The following is a 22,671-nucleotide window of genomic DNA, read 5'->3' as shown; positions in this document are numbered from 1 at the left end:
TAACAAAATGAAAACTGTTGCCCCTGCAATTGTGTACCGGTTTATTCACTAGAAAATAGCCGTCTACTGCCAGGACAAATATAACATCCATATACTGCAAATGTAATTTACCTGACTCACTCTTGTTATTGCATTTTTCCCGTCAATACTCTCCTGATTCTGAGGATTCTGAAAGGGGAAAAAAAACAGTGCAAGCATGGTGAGGCACTTTTGAAAATGAGCTGTACAATTGATATCTTGTCAGCGTTGTATTATGTTCCTAATGATGATGACACATGACTTGTCTAGTGGTGGGGGAATAGGTACTCAAGGGTTTTACATTTATATAAATGTATTGACTGTGTGCTGTGCTCCTGCAGCACTGTTGACAAAGTGGATAAGTGATAGCAGATGGGTTAGACTAGGTTTGAATGAGGATATGTGGAGCTAATGTGCCATCTAGTGGTAGATTCATGTAAGAGACGCCCCAATGAAAAATGTTCAGTCATATATACATACACACACCATATAGGCATATATTCTTTATACCAAAATACCATCAGAAAACCATTTCTCAGCAACTGATATAAAAACATCTGCTCATAATAAACCTTTATTAGATTCAGTTTGCTACAAGCAAAAACTCAAAGTGGAATGTGATCGGTTATATCACCAATTCATATAAATACAGATGTTCTGTAGTTGTAAATAAATGTAAGGAAACAAAACACCAATCACTTGTCACTTTCAAAGTACCGCAGTCAATTTTACTAAAACAAAGAAGAAATAAGCCCCACATCAATGTGTCAAAGCAGAAATAACCATCATCATTAAACAGATTGCCTACTGCAATGAATAAACATTAAAACCCAAAGAAATGCTACGTGAAAAATGAGTCATGTTGAGTAATGTGGCCAAAAGTAGACTAAAGTGTAATTTTCATTGAAAAGATTAATTATACACAAAATATTTCTAAGGAATGATTAATCCAACATCGTATTTCCAGCTTCAATATTCCATTTTCTTGCAAGAATTTGGGAATACTGGAATTTTACAATTCCATGGTATTATGGAATGTAGGAATAAAGTGGCTAAGTGCCATACAACTTCCCTTGAATTACCTATTTCTTAAATTTCACAAAACATGCTGTTCAGTATTTAAAAAAAGAAGTTTGTAAAAAGGTTTAAAAAAAAAAAAAACTGTATGTACAGTACTGTGTGTGTGCGTGTCTTTGTGCTCAGGAATGTAAATGACTACTTTTAAAAAGATGTGGAATTTTAGGACACTATAAGCAGCATAAAAGTGCATCATTTTCAAAAGTGAAAAATAAAAAAAACCAAGAGAAGTACAACCATCTGCCAGCTCTGCATCCCTACTCAGTCACCGTCCTGTCCATCTGTCAACCAGGGCGCCTGTAGCAGGCCTCCTGGTAGGAAGTAGCGTTGACAACACTGAACATGTCTCTCCTGACAAAAGACAGGAAGTTCTTCAGAGGGCAGAGGGGCTGGCTGGCGTGGCGGTTGTGGGAGCGACAGAAGGTGGTGTGAAATGTCACATCCTCGCCATTGTACAGCACCCTGATGAACAGTTCCCCGTCTTTCGCCTTAGACTTCTCACCTTTGCCAGCCCTCTTCTTCGGTTGTCCTTGCATGGCTGGGGGACTCTTCCACAGTTCAAAGACTACTCTTGCTGCAAAACGAGGGAAGCGTGCCTCCTCCAGCCCCAGGGCGCTCAGCAACGGGGCCATGGTAACGTCGTGGGCTGAAGACAGGGTGAAGACCTCCTCACCCCCTGCACGATGCTGTCTGCCAGCCTCATTGTCCTTGGCAACACGCTCCATCTTGGCAGCAGTTCGGTTGAGGTAGGGGTACATGGCCAGGATGGCATATTTACGGTACAGCCCCACTCTTCTCCGATCCACCTCATCATCTAGCTGCTGTCGACGAATCACAGCAAACTGTGCCATTGTCAGACATCCACTGGTGCCATCTCCCATGGGAACACAAGGGAAAGAAATGCCGTGGCACAGGTGGCACAGCAGGGAGTCTATGGGGTTTGCAGCTCGGAGCTGGCGGGTGAGCAGACCCAAAGTGCGTGCCATATCGGCGTAAGTCCTCTCGAGTTCGGTATCACTTACTCTGAGTCGATACTGCCTCCTCTGCTCTTCCTCCAGGTATCTGTTCCTGTTGGGGCAGTCGCAGGCCGAGCCACAGAACAACGTGCTCCACTGGTGCCGTGTGGTCAGTTTCGTCCAATCAAAGTCCTGGAGGAAGCCGTAGAGGAAGGCCAGTCCGCTCTGGAGAGTGCGGCTCTTACCTGTGGTCTCAACCCACACCTGGCGGGGCGACCAGTCGGAGGGGAGGAGATTGTGACGCTTGTAGGCTTGGTGGAGGAGCTGCCCGTTGCGCAGGTGTTGCACCACACCTGGAAAAGAATAGAAACGAGATGGTTTGTTTGACATTTGTACTTAATAAATGCTTGTTAACAAAGCGTGTCAAGAGGCACAAAAGGCTCTAATGCAAAAAATAGGGCAATTGTAGATTCAATCAATACCACACTGGTTGGAATGAAATCTCTAAAGCAACATTTGAAGCAGATTGTACACAGGTATAAATGAACATGTAGTACTATGAAAAGTTCAGCTCTGGTTGATGATGAAAAGAAAAATGTGTGGTTCCTTGCCTACCTGTCTGCGTGAGTTCTCCCATCTCACAGGCACTGTGGTTGGGCAGACGGGGAACAGAGGCCAGTGTAGACTCCCAGTGGCCACGACCTCCCTGGCCCATGTGACGGATGAAGGAGTTCAGCAGGGGGTGGGAAGGCATCCTGAGGGTGATGAGGGATGACAAAAGGTAAGAGACAGACCTGATCCACAGTGGGTGTGTATAATTTTCAGATAAGCGCTTTATCAGTGTACCAAATTTATATTAATGGCTAGATGGCTGCTCATTTCTGCTGTTACGGCTGTGGCCGTTTGTTGTAATAATAAGATCTACTCCAAGGCAGAAAAACATGGTGCCACTTGAAAAATAGTTATGCTGTATCGCCATGGTACAAGCAGAATAATCCGCTATAACCCATACAGTTATATATACAAAATAATCAACAGACAGGCAAACATTCATACTGAAAACTTTGTATTTCACATACGACACAGTCATACAGCACCACACAGACTCTAGGGAGCTTCCTGTTAAAGCCGCAGCTTTTACCTCTGACAACAACAAATCGAGCGGTCTGATCGTCCCAGTGGATTTAAAGACTGTGTCTGACCTCTTGGAAACAAGATATTTTTAAGGAACATGCATGATGAATGAGGCATAAATACATTTTAGAAAATTATTTTGGTTTAAAATACAATCATGATCCAAAAAAGAAAAACATAAGTCACTTTACAGCAAAAAAAAAAAAAAAAAAGTGATTTTGCTTAAACAAAGCCTCCACAATTAAGTTGTGTACTTTTTTTAATGAATGGCCCACAATTCTTTCACATGTTAAGAAATAGGCCTTTTTTTCACAGCAGACATTTTTGACATGTTACAGTAGGAACAGTGCAAGTGTGAGTAATGAAATAAGCATTGGCAAAACTCCATTAAGCTGCTTCAGTTTTTAGGATCACTAGGCAATCCACTTTTGGATATGCCATGCTTTTGTCTCATTGAAATCATTGTAAACCGAATATCTTTTGAGTTATGGACCAATTTGTTTTTACCTTGGACCTTAAAATGAATTGGTAGTTGCAGCCCCATAATGAGCACTACTTCACATACGATTACACATGTCAAGGCCATGCTTTTGTTCCACACTGGTAGAACTCAAACTGTAAGTTAATTAATCAATTGTTACCGAACATTCTCTGGCTCCAAAACTATTATTGTCATGTGTCACTACTCGATTCAACAATTATTCAATCAGTCAAGAAAACACTATCCAATCAGTTAGTTATGCATTTCCATATTCAGTATGTAACTGCCACCAGGTGTCTCTCTAACACAACCCTGCAAGACTGAAGCACAGTTCAATATGTGGGAGGGAATATGGGAGATGGAGATATAAAAAGATGAAAGAATGTGTTGCCTTGGAGAACACACACACACACACACACACACACACACACACACGCACGGATGAGGGCAGCAAGAGGAGCAGTCGGTGATCTGATAGATTAGAGATGATTGAAGATTACAATTTAATATAACAAATCTGTGGGAGCTGCAGTTCAGCTCGCTCAGATTAAAAGGAACACACACTCACAGACACACACACACAGTTTCCATAGTGATCATGGACTTGTTCAGGAACACAGCATAAAAAAGGACCTTCTGTCATTACCCTTGAATTACGATTGTAATTAGTATAACTGACTGAACACAGTAAACATAATCTACAGCCACCAGGAACACGGACAATCATAGCTACATTCCTTACTACACAATATCCTTTTTTCTGTCAAAATAAAAAGCTTAGCAATACTCTGGTTTCACATCTCTTTTGAAAATACTAGCCTATTTTTTCTGGTTTTTAGGGCATTGTTTTCTTTTGTTGTCACATTGCATCAGCAGCTGTTGTCACCATCTATCCACTTGCCTCTCTCTGCACTCTAATATTCACTTACACAGTAATACTGTATATGCACAACAAGGCACATGAACATATGGGAGTGGTGAAATGAGTGAGATATTGTGCCAACCAGCGCTCCATTCTGCTCTGTCATCAGCAAATCAGTTTGCTGAGGAGCGTTTGGGGCAATCTAGATTTAATTGGCTACAGTGGGAGACTAGACGTCGGCAGACAGGGACACCAGTGTGGACACAGAGCCAGCCAGGCTGTCTATTAGGATGATTGTTGCTAACCAAAGATTACGGAGCCCAATTACATTAAACAGGGATTATTATCACTGGATAGGACAGGGAAAGAGATTAGTGAGGAGGGAGGAATGGAGAGATGAGGAAAAAGAGGTTTTACAAATGAGGGGGAGGAATAAACAGAAAAGGAAATAAGACGATGTGGTCTAAACTGGAGGAGAGTGCAAGAAATGAAAGTAATGGGATGCAGAAAGACAAAACATTGACGACTATATTGGTGGAAGATGAAAGAGAGGGGAGATGTTCCCTGCTGAAAAGAGCTCAGTTAACCGCAGACGGAGACAGTGGGTCGGCAAGCTGGTGCCAAAACACACACGCGCACACGCACATGCACACGACTGAGCTCTCTCTAAGGATCCAGGCCTGGGCATATGCTAGTTCAGATCCCTGTAATTACACCCTGGTCTGAATAAAAACTGCCTACTACCTAGTTCTAAAAGTACCTATTTGATATGCTTTCAATATTCAATCTCCTTGCAAAACAAGCACATTCAAACCACAAATAATCCGAACACACTTTTCAGCGGAACTTATTCAGCCTCAGTGGGTGGCTCAGTAATATCAACATCTCTAAGCTTTTACTAGAGATGTTCTACCGTCATTCCCCCATAAAACTTAACTCAGTTGCATTTAATAGCAGCACTTCTCTTTGAGACTACAGAGAGTCTACAGCTAGAGATGGCCCGATACCATTTTTTGCTTCCCGATACCGATTCCGATACCTGAACTTGCGTATCGGCCGATACCGAGTACTGATCCGATACCAGTGTGTCATATATTTTATTACGTTTTAACAACTGTATACTACTATCCCTGTATGGATGTGGTATTATTTCTATCTTTGTTATCGGTCTGGCTCAAGTTAAACTCTTTGTGAAACATGAACAATGAACGCCACAGAACTTTCTTTTATTATGCAGTTTGACAGTCAGTTGTAACGGAAAAAGAACATAAATAAACTACTTTGACGTAGATTTTCTTTAGGGCTTTATTACATGGTATCGTATCAGTGCATAAAGTGCACTGCTCCAGTACTTCCCGATACTGATACCAGCGTTGTAGGCAGTATCGGTATCGGAACATCTCTATCTACAGCAATGCTAATGGCTCTATAAGGTTGGGTCTAGTTCAACGTCACGAACGCGCTGGAAAACAGGGTTATTAAACAGTAGAAAGCAGCATGGAGGCCAGTGAAAATGTCATGGTGGTTGCTTCCTCTCCAAATCTGTTACTGTGTCAGTCTCTTTCAAACTTGGTGCAGACTAATTTGGAACGATTTTCTAGCTCTGCTTGCACGAAATTTGTGGCTGAGATGACAAAGAGTCTCTCGCCAGCCAACCAGAAAAGGGGCGGAAATTTGAGCGTACAACCGGTTGTCACGTGTCAATCGGAGCTGGAGTTGATAAGTACCCATGACTTGCAGAGTCATTTGTCCCGAGAATGGATGCCGACTGTAACCTTTCCCACTAAAAAGAAAAAAATATTGCAAGAACATTTTTACACTGAGCTGAGGTGTGACAATTTGATGTATCCATAAAAACAAAATGCAACAAAGTGCAATGTAAAAAGACACATTAATGGTGACGTCCATGAAGCATGTGATTAAAACATCCACTGAAGCTTCTGCTTCACTAAAGAGAACAAATGTTGCTCAAATGAATACATGGAGCAATGCCATATTTGTGGTTTCTACATGGTTATTCTACGGTTTACAACAACGACAGCCACCACACACTGGTGCCAGCACACGCACGCACGCAATTTCTGAATGGAACCCAACCTCCAACAATAAGAGGCTTGTGTGCTGGATGGCCTACTTTCAGCTTAAGTTCAAAGATCAAGGGTATTGAAAATATCTAAATAATTCAATGTGCATAGCAGATCATCTGCTTCCTATCAATATGAAATGCTACTGTGTGTCACCGTGCCAGCTCAAAAGATTACAACGTGGCCGCTCCGTCCAGATGTGCAAAGGCGCTGATGTGGTTGCACTGCAAGCTTTGTGAAAAATTTGACATTGGCTAAATCTGAACTCAGGTGCACAGCCCAAAAACAGGGGATTGGTCACAGGGACTTGATTGATCACGTGGTCTAAATAAATCATCCAAGAAGATGTGTGCACACATCAAAAAAACATCTGACCAAACTAAATATTCAGGATTCAAAAATAACAGTTTGTTAACATAGAACGTGTCGATCCACATGAAGTTTGCATAAAGGTTATTGTACACATAGAAAGTGGGTTTGAAGGTGCTGATCTTAGTCTTCTTCTGAAGCTCAAGTGCAGAGGCATGCTGGCTTTTAATAACTTCCTATCAGGAACTCTCATCTAGCCCTCTTGAAAGAGCAGCAATGTGAGCAGAGCTAGAATGCCAGCAGTAAAGGAAAAAAGAGAGAGAGAAAAAGATACAGATGAGAGAATGGTGCATAATAAATTAAAGAAGATGATATAAATTTGAGCTTGTGTGTATTTTCCACCCACATTGTTTAGCTAACTGAGCGGCAGAACTGTTGCTCAAATCAAATGAGATAAGACCGACAGGAACTCTGCTTCAACAGACCTCACACACATGTGAACATGTTTGCATTTATATGCATGTATCCATGTGCACCAAAGAACAGCAGAACAGATGTAGCAAAACAAACCCACCTGCTACTGCTGACAAGTGCAATAACTCTGGGAAACCAAGGGAATTGTTGAATTCTTGAGTTTAATGCCTATACAGATCCTGATTTCAAACGTAAAACAAATTAGTTTTTTGTAAGCCTCACAAATACCTAAAACAAAGAATCTAAAACTACCCTCTATTTAAAAACGCTGAGCTCATTTTCTGACAGCTGCTATCAAGCCAGCAGTTTCTGTAGGAGGATTTGGGAAGCTGTTGCAGTAATTGGTGCCTCACTCTCTCTCCCTTTCCAGCAGGTCTCCTCATTAGGCATTACAAAGAGGTAGCTGGGACTCTGCTCGGAAAGCCAGCTTAAATCCCTGTGGCATTTTGTGCCCTTAACTCTGACCTGCATTAATTGAAACTGTGGGAATAAAGCCTTTATCTTCAGACTCTAGAAACAAATGAGAAGTGGAAGAATACTCCTCATTAAGCTTTTCATTTTCTTTGTTTGTCCTCTTTATAGTATTCATTAATTGAATCCTAATGAGGCAACATACCATAAACATCACTATAATGCAATCAAATTATGTACATCAATCTAATAAAAATAAATGTCACAATATCACAAGTTTGTTTGTTTTAACCCCCTTCCTTTCCTTATCAAAGACGTCCATCCAAAAAAACCTTTTCGCAGATTTAGCAAATTGCTTGTTTTGCCTTATACATTGTGGTGGTTTGTTTCCATGTACTTTGTAGCAAATGTAATTTTTCTAAATGTCTTAGGATGCCTTTTATCATTTGGAACCCTGCAGACCACAGATTCAAATTTGCATCAAGGCTAACTGTGACCCTGTGAAATAAACTCATAAATGAAATGAAATTCTGGCCTAAAAAGCAAAAAAGACCAAAGACTTGTATTAACTAGTTTCTGACATGGTATTGCACAAAAATTGAACACTATAAGCTTCACAATAGTATTTTTATATTTTTTATTGCACAGTGATTGTTTTAGATTGCATTATACCTAAAAGGTATTCATGATACTTTCATGAACTTGCGGCATTGCCCTAGCCTGACAAGCCAGACCCACATCAAGCTGTTGGGTCTGGGAACTCACCATTGGCAGGGCTCAATCCGAGGGGCAGGATAAACGGTTGTCTTTCAAATTCAAATTCCCTCTGCACGCAATAGGCTAGCGCTACAACCAGGCAGAGCAACGAAGAAGGTATCCGGTTGGCAAAACTCGAACACATCTTCCTTTTTTAAGAATGACTTCAGTGCCGTTCTTTGTTCTTTTCTCAAAGAAAAGCTTAACTCCAAGTCTTCCAGAGTCGTGGCCAAAGCTGATTCAAAAGACCGCTGTTCGCCAGCAGCAGCCATCGTCTTTGTTTTCAAGTAGCAGGGAATTCACGCGGAACCGTCGCAACTCTGCCGTCATTATGTTAAGCCCGCCCACCGACTCTATACACGATGTGATTGGCGCGGCTGGAGTTTGGCTTTCCCAGCTCGCAAGCCAACGGAGAGTTGCTAGACGACCCTGGCTGCAAACTACATTTGCTGCCGCTAGGGTGCGTCTAGACTTCTAGGCTAGCATTGCCACGCATTTTCTTGTTTTTTAAATTACTTTATGAAAGGTCGGTGTTTGTTCAATGGGTTTCCCTTTATTCATATTTGTTGTGGTTTTTTGTCAAATGCATCAGATGTGTTTTAAATGGAGAAGATGTTTGCTTCATTGCCTGTTCAGGGATGACATGGCTATGAAATCATGCAAAACTAAAATTACTTTTAAGATGTTCACCCTCTTCAGAGAAGCTGGAAGGAGACCGCATAACTGGAGGGACACTACAGGGATGAACACCACATACTGTACGTCTACAGTAATATACCGGAACTAAAGATTTGACCATAACGTAAAAAATGTCACATGCTACATATTCTTCTATTATAATTTTCTAGTAAGCGTGTGTGTACCTGTTGATGGACAAGGTGCAGTCGATGGCGGGCCGTTTGGTCTTGGGGATGTAGTAGAGTGGGTAGCGGTCACCATGGCGAATCATCACCTGGACAGACAGCAGCTTGTAGTCAGCAGGACTGTGACCTATCAGAGGAGACTCTCATCAGCATCCACCAAGAACTGCTATTTTAATATCAGATGAAGTTTTTCCATAACTTAGGGTTAAAAAAAACTTGTTTTGTTATAAATTCATGAATATTAAGACTGCAGTTAGATAAGTAAAGAACTAACTATGCTGGTAAAAAATGGAACAAATGTAGACTTGTTCAATGTATCACTGTTCCATGAATATAAAGGTGGGAAATTAAACCTGCTATATTCAATATGTTTATATCACCAATGTATCAAATGATTGTGTGTACTGTGAAAGTTGTTACTAATAGTGATAAACCTACAGAGACTCTGCAGTTTCCCTTAGTTCGACAAAGCTTTTTAATGTCTTTCAGCTCGTTGTTTGGGTTTAATGACCCACAACTTTACTGGTTTGGTTCTTATCACTCTCTTCAGTGTCATTTTGATACGCAGCAGGCATGTATTTTTCAGTTTTAAAGCTACTACCTGCCCAGCACCAAACGCTACACAGACAAAGTTAGCGAGAGGCTAAAAGCCAAACAGTTTTCTCAGGAGTCGGTGAAGAAAAGATACAGCTAAAAAGTGAGTGAATATTGGACTTGGATTCATCAGGTGGACAGAAACACAACTGCTATTGTTTGTCTGTATCTGCTAAATGTGCTAATAGGCAAATGATTGCTAACTAGTCAGCGATACAGTATACACACTTGGTGATCGGATGTCAGTGTTGTTTCTGCTACTACCAAGTGGCCATAAAAATCACCTGCAGGTTTTAAAATGTACCGAAGGAACTTATTCTACTCGCTACTATAAAAACTAAATCATTCAAATTACAGCTCAGGAGATCGACCAAGGGTAGTAGCTTTAATGCATGTCACGTTTTACAAAAGCAAATGTTAATTAACAAATCTCACGGCCATGCCACAGCAGCAGCACGGGAGACAAGCAAATTCATTGTGTGTGAGTGCAAAGAATGGACTGTGGGCTGTGGCTGTGTGTGTGTTTAACAGTATATTAAGAAGATAGGAGAAAGTAAGAACCATTGAAAAGTAGCATGTCACAGGGAGAATAACACCACCTGAAAAAAAACTTGCTTGTGATTGATTTTCAATAACTTCAATTATTTACACATTATTTTCAATTTACACTTTCAATAAATCTAAAAGACAGAATGGATTTTTTTTCTTCTTTGGGGAGAAAACTGCCATCCAGAGATAAACAGAGTAAAATTCAATTAGCGGAAGAAAAAAAAAACAAGATTCCATGCTGCGGTGCTGTAGAGCAGCATTATGGATGATGCAATCTAGTAGAAATGACTTTGGCACAATTAACACATCCCCCGAGTCCTGACACACTAAATCTGACATTATTCCTATATTAAGTATTTATACGCTGTCCATCAAACTGGGTGATTCTAGCAGTGGGAGAAATGGTCTAAATGTGTTTTTTATGCTCTGAAACAGTGATGCTGTGACACATTCTGCTGACAAATTCCCAAGAATTAACAGCTTAGATTAGTTCGTATTTAAGTCATTCAGCTCAAAAGCATGTATTACATCCACAGGCTTGCAGTCTTTACATGGATTAGATTGTATTTGTCAGTGTGCAGGCCTCACCCTCCCAGGCCTGTTCAGTGCGGTTGGGAGTGTTGCAATAGCTGTAAGCCTCAGATATGGGGTTGGGCTCCTGGGTGTGAGGCACCGGGAACACTCTCTTTCTGCTCTTCCCCAGCGCCACCCCAACACCTCCATCTGCAGCCTGGAAGGGTCGCTCCTCCAGTATGGGAGTGGTGGGGATCAGGTTCCCTGTAGAAAATGAGAATGAAAGTTAGAGTTGAGAATATTAAGAACGTTTAAAAAGGGATAGAGAATGGGAAGAGTGGAGGTGAAATATAAAAAAAGGAAAAGGACAGAAAAAACAAGGCCCATTGGATGCCTCTTGCAAAAATCAAGGCTATTAGTTGATGATTGGCATGTTGGTTTGTGGTACCCCGGACCCAATCACTTCCTCTTCCAAGTATTATAAACATGAGAATAATGAGGAGGCAAGTAGAACACAACACACATTTTGTAAAACAGCGATTTCTTCTTGACATTTGGCTTTCTTCTTCAACAGGTGTCTCTCCATGTGCATGCCAACATGCTGATGTTAAGCAGGTGATGTCTACCATGTTCACCATCTTAGTATAGTACGTCAGCACGCAAATATTTGCTAATAAGCTCTAAACACAAAGCACAGCTGGGGCTGATGAGAGAGTCGTTTAGTTTTTGCAGGCATTCGTCATAAACAAAAATTTATTTTATGGCAATCCAACCAACAATTGTGAAGAGATTTCACTTAAAACCCCAAATGTCAAGCTCATTGTGAGGCTAAATGAGTCAGTCAAGTTGGATCACCTAAGTCATTACGACACATCATCTGGGAACCATGAATGCCTGAACAAAATCTGTGTCAATCTATTCAGTAGATAGTTCGCTGAATAAGTGAAAACCTTGACCTGATGATGCCGTTAGATGAAAAGTCATGCAAGTCATTTGGATTTATCCTCTGGGGACCACTTCATGGCAATCCATACAATAGTTTAGTTATTTATTTATTTATAATAGTGCTAAAGGAAAAGTCAAAGCATTCATCTTCTTGGGACCATGAGTGTCTGTATAAAATTGAATGGCAATTAATTCCATATTTGTTGAGATATTTCAGTTTAGGCCGAATGGGGAACCGAGTAACAGACCAACATTGCCATCCCTATAGCCATACCGCTAGCATGGCTAAAAAGATGGGAAATTAATTTTGGCAACTGATAATATAAAGGATCTAAAACCTGCTAAATGTACAGATTTAATAAAGATTTATAGGAAATAATTCCTAAATGGGACAAAAAGCCAACTGACAGAGCGGTGACAGAGTGTCCATATCAACATCTCTGTACCCCAAAACCCCTCACTGCTACCAGTACGTTGCCTGGACACCAATGACCTGTGACCACTGGCAGAAATGGTCCAATAAGAGCAGAGATGTTGTGGGAACTGGAAGGCCCATTCACAAAGATCCAACTCTCAAGAAAAAGAAGTTGAACCCATATGGCCATTTGGCAAGAGGGAAATCCAACACACACACACACACACACACACACACACACACACACACACACACACACGGCAAGTCAACTTTGCAAATATTCCATCCTGCTGCAGAGAAAGAAGAGAGGCCCTGCCTGCCCCTCCATAAAGCACAAAGAGCTAATGGTTTCTTGTTGCTATAACAACCCTTAGACTTAAATTATCTAAACAAGTGTATGTGTATACCCAGTTGTGTGTAGTGTGTAAGGGTTACACTGTCGCTCCCTCTTGCATTCACACAGGCACACATAGTTTTCCATTTCCTCTTCTCTCCAGCTGAGCTCATAAAGTTAACAGAGTTGCAGACAACACATTTTGTGCATATCCACGTTTGCTCTATAAATTAGCTGCCAGGATGTTTTTGAGATAGCACTCAACGTTGAAACCCTGTGGGTATGATGCCGACGCAACAGTACCCCTTGTTGCTGCTCTGTTATAATTGTAATGTAATAATTGTAATACATGTAATACTGTTGGGCTGTGGACCTTTGGTCTGAAAAAACAAGCTTTTCCAGTGTGCTGATGTGCTGCTCTTCTTTGTCTTCCATTTTAGCTTATTTAATATCTTTGTGTTTTGAACCATTGGGCAAAACAATTTGGCCATTTTCCTCTATTTTCTGAAATTTCATAGACAAATGATTGACAAAATAATCGGGAAGAAAAGATCAACAGATTAATCGATGCTGAAAATAATGTTTTGTTGCAGCCCTAAAACTGTGATTGCATCACTCAATCAACCCACATGGAGCACCACAAATTCTTATACAACACGTCAACAAAATGCAAAGGCGAAGGAAATGTTTGAGATTCGTAAACATTAAAAGCACTAAATGAGATGAGACAAAATGTTCAGTGTAAACTGTAAAGCAGCTGCCTGACTGAGCCAGGCACCCTCCATCTACAGGATGCAGACTTTCACTTCTACAGCCATATCTCACCTCTCTCTCTTCAACAGCGGAACATTATTGTAGCGCTTCATCTAAACAGCCAACACACTTGTAGCAAAAGCTGTTGAAAAGGCTACGCGAAGGTACTAAACTGACCTTTAATTTGAAATATTTTGTAAGAGTAGCAGATAAATATGGGATCTCAATCATGGCTATTCCTAAAACATCTAATAGTTAAAGTGATTAAGGGGAGTAAACATCATAATCAACACTGGCAAACTGTATCAACTGGGCACAAAAGCTAAGTCTCAAGTCAGAACAAAGACATGATGAATGCTCAACAAAGCCAAGGTCCAGTCACATTCTGTTGAGGTTTACTTACAGATTGGCACTGGGAGCTACACCTAGACCAGCCCAGAAAGATATCTTTAACTTAAAGAAGTGGTAAAATCTATGTGAAGCTCTTCCCTTTTTCTAAATGGTGAGTAGTGAGGTCTTCAATTAAAAAAAGTGTTGATTTTCTAAAAGATTTCTGCATAAACTCACCACTGACGAGGAAGAGGAGAAGGTGTGCGGCGACAGCAGAGACCATTTTGACGACTGCTCGGTAGCTTGAAGTTCAGCCACGCACACTGCAGCTCATTCATTACCACAACCTGTCCCCCTCTACGCTCTGTGCCCCGTACACTGCCACCCACCACCCCCAGCTACCCCCCCACACACACACGCCTGAACTAACCAAACTTTTGGAGGCCAACTCAGCCACAGTCACCTACACAATGGGGCTTTTGTAACTCGCTGCCCAACACTACCAAGTGCATACACAGCAATGGCACACAGAGCACAATGCGTGCGCGTGCACACACACACACACACACACACACACACACACACACACACAGTGGGTGGAGTTAATAAGCATTTAGGACTTTAAATGCGTTTCCAAATTTCTGTCCACCTACATTAAATCTTATAAACACAAAATGAGGCTGCCTGAGAGGACTTTTACACAAAGCTGACAACTCAATTAGACAATTATAAAAGTTTTCACATTTCTAATGAATTTTAAATGGTAAAAACACTCCACTTCCACACACACACACACACACACACACACACACACACACACACACACACACACACACACACACACACACACACACACACACACACACACACACACACACACACACGCATCTCACTCCCATTTCAGAGCTAAGCATAGTACATCACATCACACTTAAATCTTCAACCTGTGTTGTGTAGCCCATCATTATGCACATAGACACAGCTTGACTTTTACCTAAAGGCTAGAGGGGGTGATCTCCCTCTCTCTCTCACAAACAAATGTGTGTCAGCTATCACACCACAGTGATAAGGGGATATTGTATCCAGTGTGCCCATTTACCTGACTCCAAAGTGTTGTGTGGTGGTAGTACTGTGGTAACCAAAACCCAGTGGAGAAACTAACAAATATTGACATGACTAAGTACTGTGTGTGGATGGTAACCTGCAGCTAGCCGTCATTATAGACCTTCTAGTTCTCAAATGAACGACTTTACACATCACTCCGTCACATGCCCATAAATAGAATCCCTTGTTATCTCTTGCTCACAGGAAACTAATCAAAAACTATTTACAACTGGAGGAGGCAGAGCTATGCAGCTTTATAAATAATCCGCAGGGATGCAAACGTGAGCACAGTTTAACATTCTCCTTGGCATTTAATTAAGCGCTAATGCTTAGTGAAAAAGCTAGGGATGCACTGATGAAACCGTGCTGATCTGAATCCTTTCAAATGGGGAGTGTGATCAGATATATTTTTTCCATCCATCTTCATCCGCTTATCCGGGGTCGGGTCGTGGGGGTAGCAGCTCCAGCAGGGGACCCCAAACTTCCCTTTCCCGGGCCACATTAACCAACTCCGACTGGGGGATCCCGAGGCGTTCCCAGGCCAGGTTAGAGATATAATCCCTCCACCTAGTCCTGGGTCTCCCCCGAGGCCTCCTCCCAGCTGGACGTGCCTGGAACACCTCCCTAGGGAGGCGCCCAGGGGGCATCCTTACCAGATGCCCGAACCACCTCAACTGGCTCCTTTCGACGCAAAGGAGCAGCGGCTCTACTCAGAGCTCCTCACGGATAACTGAGCTTCTCACCCTATCTCTAAGGGAGACGCCAGCTACCCTCCTGAGGAAACCCATTTCGGCCGCTTGTACCCTGGATCTTGTTCTTTCGGTTATGACCCAGCCTTCATGACCATAGGTGAGGGTAGGAACAAAAACTGACCGGTAGATTGAGAGCTTTGCCTTCTGGCTCAGCTCTCTTTTCGTCACAACGGTGCGATAAATTGAATGTAATACCGCACCTGCTGTGCCGATTCTCCGACCAATCTCCCGCTCCATTGTCCCCTCACTCGCGAACAAGACCCCAAGGTACTTGAACTCCTTCACTTGGGGTAAAGACTCATTCCCTACCTGGAGAAGGCACTCCATCGGTTTCCTGCTGAGAACCATGGCCTCCGATTTAGAGGTGCTGATCCTCATCCCAGCCGCTTCACACTCGGCTGCGAACCGATCCAGTGAGTGCTGAAGGTCACAGGCCGATGATGCCATCAGGACCACATCATCTGCAAAAAGCAGCAATGAGATCCCCAGCCCACCGAACTGCAACCCCTCTCCACCCCGACTACGCCTCGATATCCTGTCCATAAATACTACAAACAGGATTGGTGACAAAGCGCAGCCCTGGATATATTTTTTGTCTATATTTATTTAAAGTGTCACAGTGGCTCAGTGATTAGCATCATCACCTCATAGCAAGGCCCCATCACTCCTGTGTGTTCTCACTTTATCTGTGTGGATTTCCTCTATGTGGTTTCGTTTATTCCGACAGTGCAGAAAATGCTTATTAGGTGAACTAGAGACTCTAAATTGCCAGTAGTTTTAAATGTGAGTGTTACTTCCCTTTCACACTTATATTTGAGATTAGTTTAGTTTGCCCAGATACAGATTAACAAGACATGTACAACCATGCTAGTGTGTGTAAAGCTACATGTGAGCTAAATGCTAACATCAGTATACCAAAATGCATACATTAAAGATAAAGCTTGTATGCTGACGTTTAGCAGGTTTGTTTACCATGTTCATCATTACAAAGTACAGTTGCGGGGGTGATGGGAATGTTAGTAGTAGTAGTAGTAGTTGTTAATCATTTCGCATGTATTTGATCATAAACAAAAGTATTGGACATGAAAACGTTGAACCTGATGGCACTAAATAATCATCTGGAGACCATGAATGTGTGTACCTAAAATGTGTTGTAGTTGTCGGGATATAATTCTCAGATTTCAGTCGCACTCTCATCTCATCTCCGACAGCTAGGGTTGCACTATATTGACAAAATGTGATATTGATTATGAATATTGCGATATCGATATAAATTTCGATATTTTTAAACATATGTAAAATTACAAAAGTTACGAAAAAACGCATCAAAATAGATTCATAACAAATTAAGTTTTCTTACAACACAAGGTTTATTTCAACTGACTGTCATATTGGACTGATACAACATTGATAAATAAACGACCATGTCTACAGAACAGGTTGGACAGTATAAAATAAATAAATAAAGAGAACAGGACACAACTTTTCTTTCGCTTCTCTGATTCGTTCCGTTTAGTTGTCTCTATCTATTTCTTCACTTACGCTCTCACTGTCGAAATATGCACACACATGGTACATAGGGATTGTCACGTAGTGGACCCGTGCACTGACGTGCACTAACATGTGCAAGTGGCACGTTAACTGGCCAATGAGACATGATCATTATAGTGTTTCAAGCAGGCTCTAAATCGAACACAACTAAGCCACACAGCCAACGGATGGGACGCGGCGATCCACAACTTCGATATATTGCAATAACAATATTGAGTCGATATATCTTGCACCCCTAGATATAATCTTGCGCAACTTGATATTGCGTCGACATATCTTGCACCCCTACCGACAGCACAGTCTCTGTCTCAGACAGCACAGGGGCATTCGGTCTGATTCAACAGTGGGTGCTGACACTGTAGAAAGTAAGAATGGGAGGAATGCGAAGGAAAGAATTTGCAAAGCGCTTGGAGCTCTGCCTATTTAACACTTAACGATGCTTGCTGGTGGTATGGTTTTGGAAAAGTCACACTGCTATCAAACTGCCTGGACAGCATTTTGTTTGAGGTATATACTGTATGGGTCTTAAGTATATCAAACGTGCATTTATTTTATTCCAGCTCTTTTTAAATACAGTGGTTAAACCTCTCTTTGCTAACATGCAACCTATCTTTCTATTTCTCCTTTTATATCCTCCCTTGACATTTCCCTCTCACTGTGAACCTACCAGCACTCATGGAGCACTTAACTCCCATCAAGCTCTGCTTCATCTGTACCCTCACTATTGCTAACGTCTCAAAATAGTTCCCTTTCTCTGTGTTTCAGCCACATTGATTTTTTCTCATGCAGTTGTCCTCTCTGGAGTGTCTCTGCGCTCTGTCATCACTTTCCTCTGGGAGTCCCCCATGCCTCAATCAGCGTGGCGATTGCGCCCTTTGCTGCCATGTTCGCAGCCGTCCCGGTTTTAATGTGAGGTAGCGTGGAGCCAGAGAGAGGCATTTACTCCACCATCCATCATCATCCGTCACTCAGTCTCTCATGATAATGGTCCACAAACAATAATAATACATGAATGGGTTTTTCCTAAGAGCAGGGGGGGGGGACAGAAGATATTGCAGAGACACAGACTAGACTACAGACTGAAAGCCAGACAGTGAAGAAGATGATTTAAAAAACAAAAATGAACAGAAACGTGGAGCAAAAACATAGAAGCTGACCATCTATTAAACATAACAAGAAATCCCATACGCTTTCATCCCATGCTCGAATCCTTCTCAACAGTATGTGTGATGAATAAATGATAACAGCGGATTTTCTCCAGCAGTACCACTGATCAAAAAGTAAAACTTACTACCTACCTTATCAGTTACACTAATGTTATGGGGGCGGGAAAAAAACAAGAGACAGTATCAACTCTGAAAGACGGGCATGTATGCAAATACCTACACACTTCCAGTTATCTCATAGCGTCTTTTGCTGCCTCTGAGTGTTTTACAAAAGGAGATTACAGGGCAGGAGATTAGTGTGGGTTTGATAGCGAAGCATTAATAATAAGTTACACAGCAACCTACTCTTGGGCGGTCAAGCACACGTTATTATGTAGTGGAGGAGGAGGGAGAGCGCGATGGCTGGGAAAGCAAGTGTGTATTTGGGGTCGCAAAGTGCAAACACTAGAGAAGTATGAGTAAGATCCTACTGGCTCTTGCTATCTTTTTTTACACCTCTGATCTTGCATGACATTTAAAGCAACAGGCGAGGAGAGATGAAGAAGAAGAAGTGACATTTTTCAGTATGCCAAGCTTACACATTACACAGCTGATGAAGGACACAACATTTTGGCAAACATGCACGTCCAAAATACCAGCTCTGTCACACTGGATTTCACTGTAATTCTTTGTGTTTGAGAGAGCCTGATTTATACGAGTCTAATCCTACATGCTTTTCCGGACACAAGCTTACAATCACCACAAACACTTTCACTGCATTGTTTTTATTTTAGGAATCCAGTACAAAGTAGCTTGATCTTGCACATTTTACATCAGAATACAAATTTCCATTTGTACTGCACGCCCCACCTGCTTCATTGCCCACTGTTTTTCCACTCACGCCCGTGAGGCTTGCAGTGCAAGAGAGACCGTCTCCATTTACTGAGCGGTGGTTTCCTTGCATTCACTGTGGCTGGCAGGGATACACTGTCTAGACAATACTTACAGGAGATGCTGAACAATGACTTGATGGGGGAAAGACACAATCGTGTACACCTAGGCATTTCACAGTCTCCCCGAGGGTTTCAGAGCATCCAGAGCCCCACTGCTGGTGCTGGATATTTATAGGAAGCCTACAGAGGATTGTGCTTTGTTTTGGTATGAATGGGGTCTCTTGAATGGAAAAGCAATGAAAGGATATGCACACATGAACACAAACACACATGCAAACAGAAGGAATGAGCAACTTTTCTACTACACAGAATAGTTTTTTTCACATTAAAATCGGACTACTGGGCCACGGCTTTAGGGCAAGAATGAATATGAGCAGTCAAAGTGAGCACAAACATTATAAAAGTGCACTTACAGAACTGGAGGCTCAGGCTGATGATGGCCAGTGCGGCCCCGCCCACCACCACCAGGAGGAGGAAGCGGTTACGAGCCAGCATCTTATTATGTGATTGGTCCTGGTCGTGGTCCGTCAGCCATCCAGATCACGGCCCATCCCTGCAGTCTGGACAAGAACAAAAATACATACTTTATTAACCCCCAAGGGGCAAAAATGGATATAATAGTGTGGTAACAATTTTTGAATCTGTTTGTTTTTCTCAATTTAATGCCATTAGAAATCTATTATCTTCAGACAACTGGTTAGAAGCTAAATCCAGCTAATATATTATACCCAAAATTATTATCATAATGACTATAAAATGTCTTAGGTTTCCAGTGTCACTAGGGCTGGGCAATATATCGATATATATGAGGCTAGATATCGTCTTAAATTTTGGATATCGTAATATCCTGATATGACACAAGTGTTGTCTTTTCCTGGTTTTAAAGGCTGCATTACAATAGAGTGCTGTAATTTTCCGAACACACCAGACTGTTGTAGCTGTTCTATTATTTGCCTTTACCCACATAGTTATTATATCAACATAACTGATGATTATTTATCAAAAATCTCATGTGTGCATATTTTGTGAAAGCACCAATTGTCAACCTTACAATATCACCACAATATCGATATCGAGGTATTTGGTCAAAAATATCGGGATATTTGATTTTCTCCATATTGCTCAGCTCTAAGTGTCACACGCATGTACAGCACCGTGACAGCCTGTATAATTTCCACCATAAACCTAGCAGTTATACATGTCCATGAATAGTCCGTGCAAGGGCTGGAAACTAAGCACAAAACATGGGGGAGGAACAAACTAAAACTGCAGTAAATGAAGCCCTACAAAATAACCTACCATTAGGCGGTCTAAAAATACTCCCAGCCCAGAGTGTTGAAGCCTACGTCTAACCACGGTACCGTAAAACGATGCTTTAGGCAGAACTGGACCAACAAATATGCCCCTCCTGACCCATTTCACTGGCTGCGCACATAAACCTTATAGGATGCGTCAAACCAAACAGTCAAAATGCTGGCAGTTAAATGCTGTGTTACGTATCAGTAAAAGTATGATAATAGTAGATAAATAGTAAAAGCCAGTCAAATATCACGTACCTTTAGCGATAAGGGAGATACTGGGTGGTTTGTCATGCAGCCCAACAAAAGATAGGCTACTTATTGAAATGAAATATCAAATTAAGTCCATATCTGTCACACTGTTTGCTATCGCCATACAGCGAATTTGTATTATTATTTAATGACGTGCTACTTTCCATATTGTTTGAATGCCAACATCAAGAGTGGATTCTAACAATTCTCATTCTGGACTGACGCCATGCGTTTGTCAATAAGCAAAGCAAAACTGAATGTCAAAATGTTGACAATTTCTTGAAATGAGAACTGCGCGTAGCTTAACGTTACTGGAGGAAAGTATAAGGTTATGACTCTGATAACTAGATGGCTAACAGTTAGCTAGCTAGCTACTTACAATCATTAATCGTGTAACGTTACGTTAGCTAAACAATGCCACTGACTGGCTTATGGAGAACACTGCATATGGAGTTATTGCTAGTGTTATGTGTGTTATTTTGGACTTGTCCTAACTTTATTTCTCTCTACTTGTTGCTTCCATGTGCGGGACTCGAGACATGTTACCGTGCTGATGTGTAACGATAGCTTTGTGTTGCTCTCCACCGAGCGAGCAACCGATCAGTCAAGAAATTAAAATGCCACTTCAACAGTCGTACTCACTACAGAAGACGACCAAACACTAAATGCATATGCCTGAACCCCCCAAACTGATCCACAAAATAGCATTTATTACATGTAATCCTACCTGCAGGAACCGAGTGTCTTAAGTCAGACAACTGGATTAAACACTTGAATCCAGCGCTTCGTTGTCTCCGGTACGAGCGACTGCCGACAGAGGAGCGCGAAGACCGGTGTCAAGTCACCCACAACACACAGCACTACTTCCTGTGACAACTTAAAAAAAAAAAAAAAATAAGAAAAATAAAAAAAAAAAAAAAAAAATAAAAAAAATAAAAAATAAAAAATAAATAAATAAATATATATATATATATATATATATATATACAGCTGCAACATCATTATGCTGCCACGTTTTACATATTACATAATATTTTCAGAGATGGCATAAAAGTAAAGCAACTACTCTAGACATGATAAAGGATAAATCCCATCCACTGCATCGCTGGCCATCAAAATTAAATATCTAATATAGCTTTTAGTGCCCTTTACAGACAAGTTGCAACAATAAGGAAAACAATCGTTGTTATGGTCCTCCCTCTGTGTGCACCTCCTTACCACATAGCCTAGCTTTTGTTTTGAAAGCCACATGTAATGTTTTCCGGTATAACTTTAGCTTTCTCTTTTTAACTTGACATTTGTGGAGAAAGCCGGTCTGGTTCGTGGACAGCCAGCCCAGCCAAAATCCCAACTCACTGCCCCATCTGCTGGACGAGTGACAGCAATGCACATGTTGCCTTTAGGGCCTCCTCTCAGGAACTATCAGTATTCAAATACTTTTGATTGTAAATGAGAAGAAAATAGACTCTGCAACAGAGTACTTTTTTGTATATGTGGTTTAATTTGAAAAATAAACCGATAGGCTACTATAAACAACAATGCTTTAATTATGGAGGGAATGTCAAATCAAAACACAATTCTATCCTAATGTGCCCATGTTTTTTCTTTATGCTTTCTAGTCTCACATTTTAGCCTTAGTCGACTACAATTTCTTTACACGATTAGTCATTTCTATGCCTTTTCATGCTGAATGACATATGACCAAAAAAATGTATGAGCACATTTCTGGTAAACACAAGATTTAAAGTGGTGCTTTTG

At 41.4% G+C, this 22,671-nt stretch overlaps 1 protein-coding gene across 2 annotated transcripts; it reads right to left on the bottom strand.

Annotated features, from left to right (window-relative positions):
- Positions 1–579: 579 nt before the first annotated feature.
- pxylp1 (2-phosphoxylose phosphatase 1) lies at positions 580–21,754 on the bottom strand. Of its 2 annotated transcripts, XM_078246758.1 has the most exons (6): positions 21,641–21,754; positions 19,777–19,923; positions 11,157–11,345; positions 9,426–9,552; positions 2,667–2,806; positions 580–2,404 (listed from the first exon to the last, which is right to left on the bottom strand). In XM_078246758.1, the coding sequence occupies exons 2-6, from the start codon at positions 19,856–19,858 to the stop codon at positions 1,380–1,382; spliced, it is 1,563 nt and encodes a 520-aa protein (XP_078102884.1). In that variant the 5' UTR covers positions 19,859–19,923; positions 21,641–21,754; the 3' UTR covers positions 580–1,379. The 2 variants fall into 2 exon arrangements, with proteins under 2 accessions (XP_078102884.1, XP_078102885.1); XM_078246759.1 differs by lacking the exons at positions 19,777–19,923; positions 21,641–21,754 and adding an exon at positions 14,096–14,218.
- Between the last annotated feature and the right edge of the window lie 917 nt (positions 21,755–22,671).

This window comes from Sander vitreus, chromosome 3 (assembly GCF_031162955.1).
Source record: "Sander vitreus isolate 19-12246 chromosome 3, sanVit1, whole genome shotgun sequence".
NCBI lineage: Eukaryota > Metazoa > Chordata > Actinopteri > Perciformes > Percidae > Sander > Sander vitreus.
This window is presented reverse-complemented; position numbering and strand designations above follow the sequence as displayed.

Coding starts and splice junctions, on each gene's coding strand:
- pxylp1 (XM_078246758.1), bottom strand. CDS start 19,858: ATGCTGGCTCGTAACCGCTTCCTCCTCCTGGTGGTGGTGGGCGGGGCC. Junction 2,807..9,425: donor TGCACCTTGTCCATCAACAG/GTACACACACGC, acceptor CATCACCCTCAG/GATGCCTTCCCACCCCCTGC. Junction 2,405..2,666: donor GGGAGAACTCACGCAGACAG/GTAGGCAAGGAA, acceptor ATTCTTTTCCAG/GTGTGGTGCAACACCTGCGC.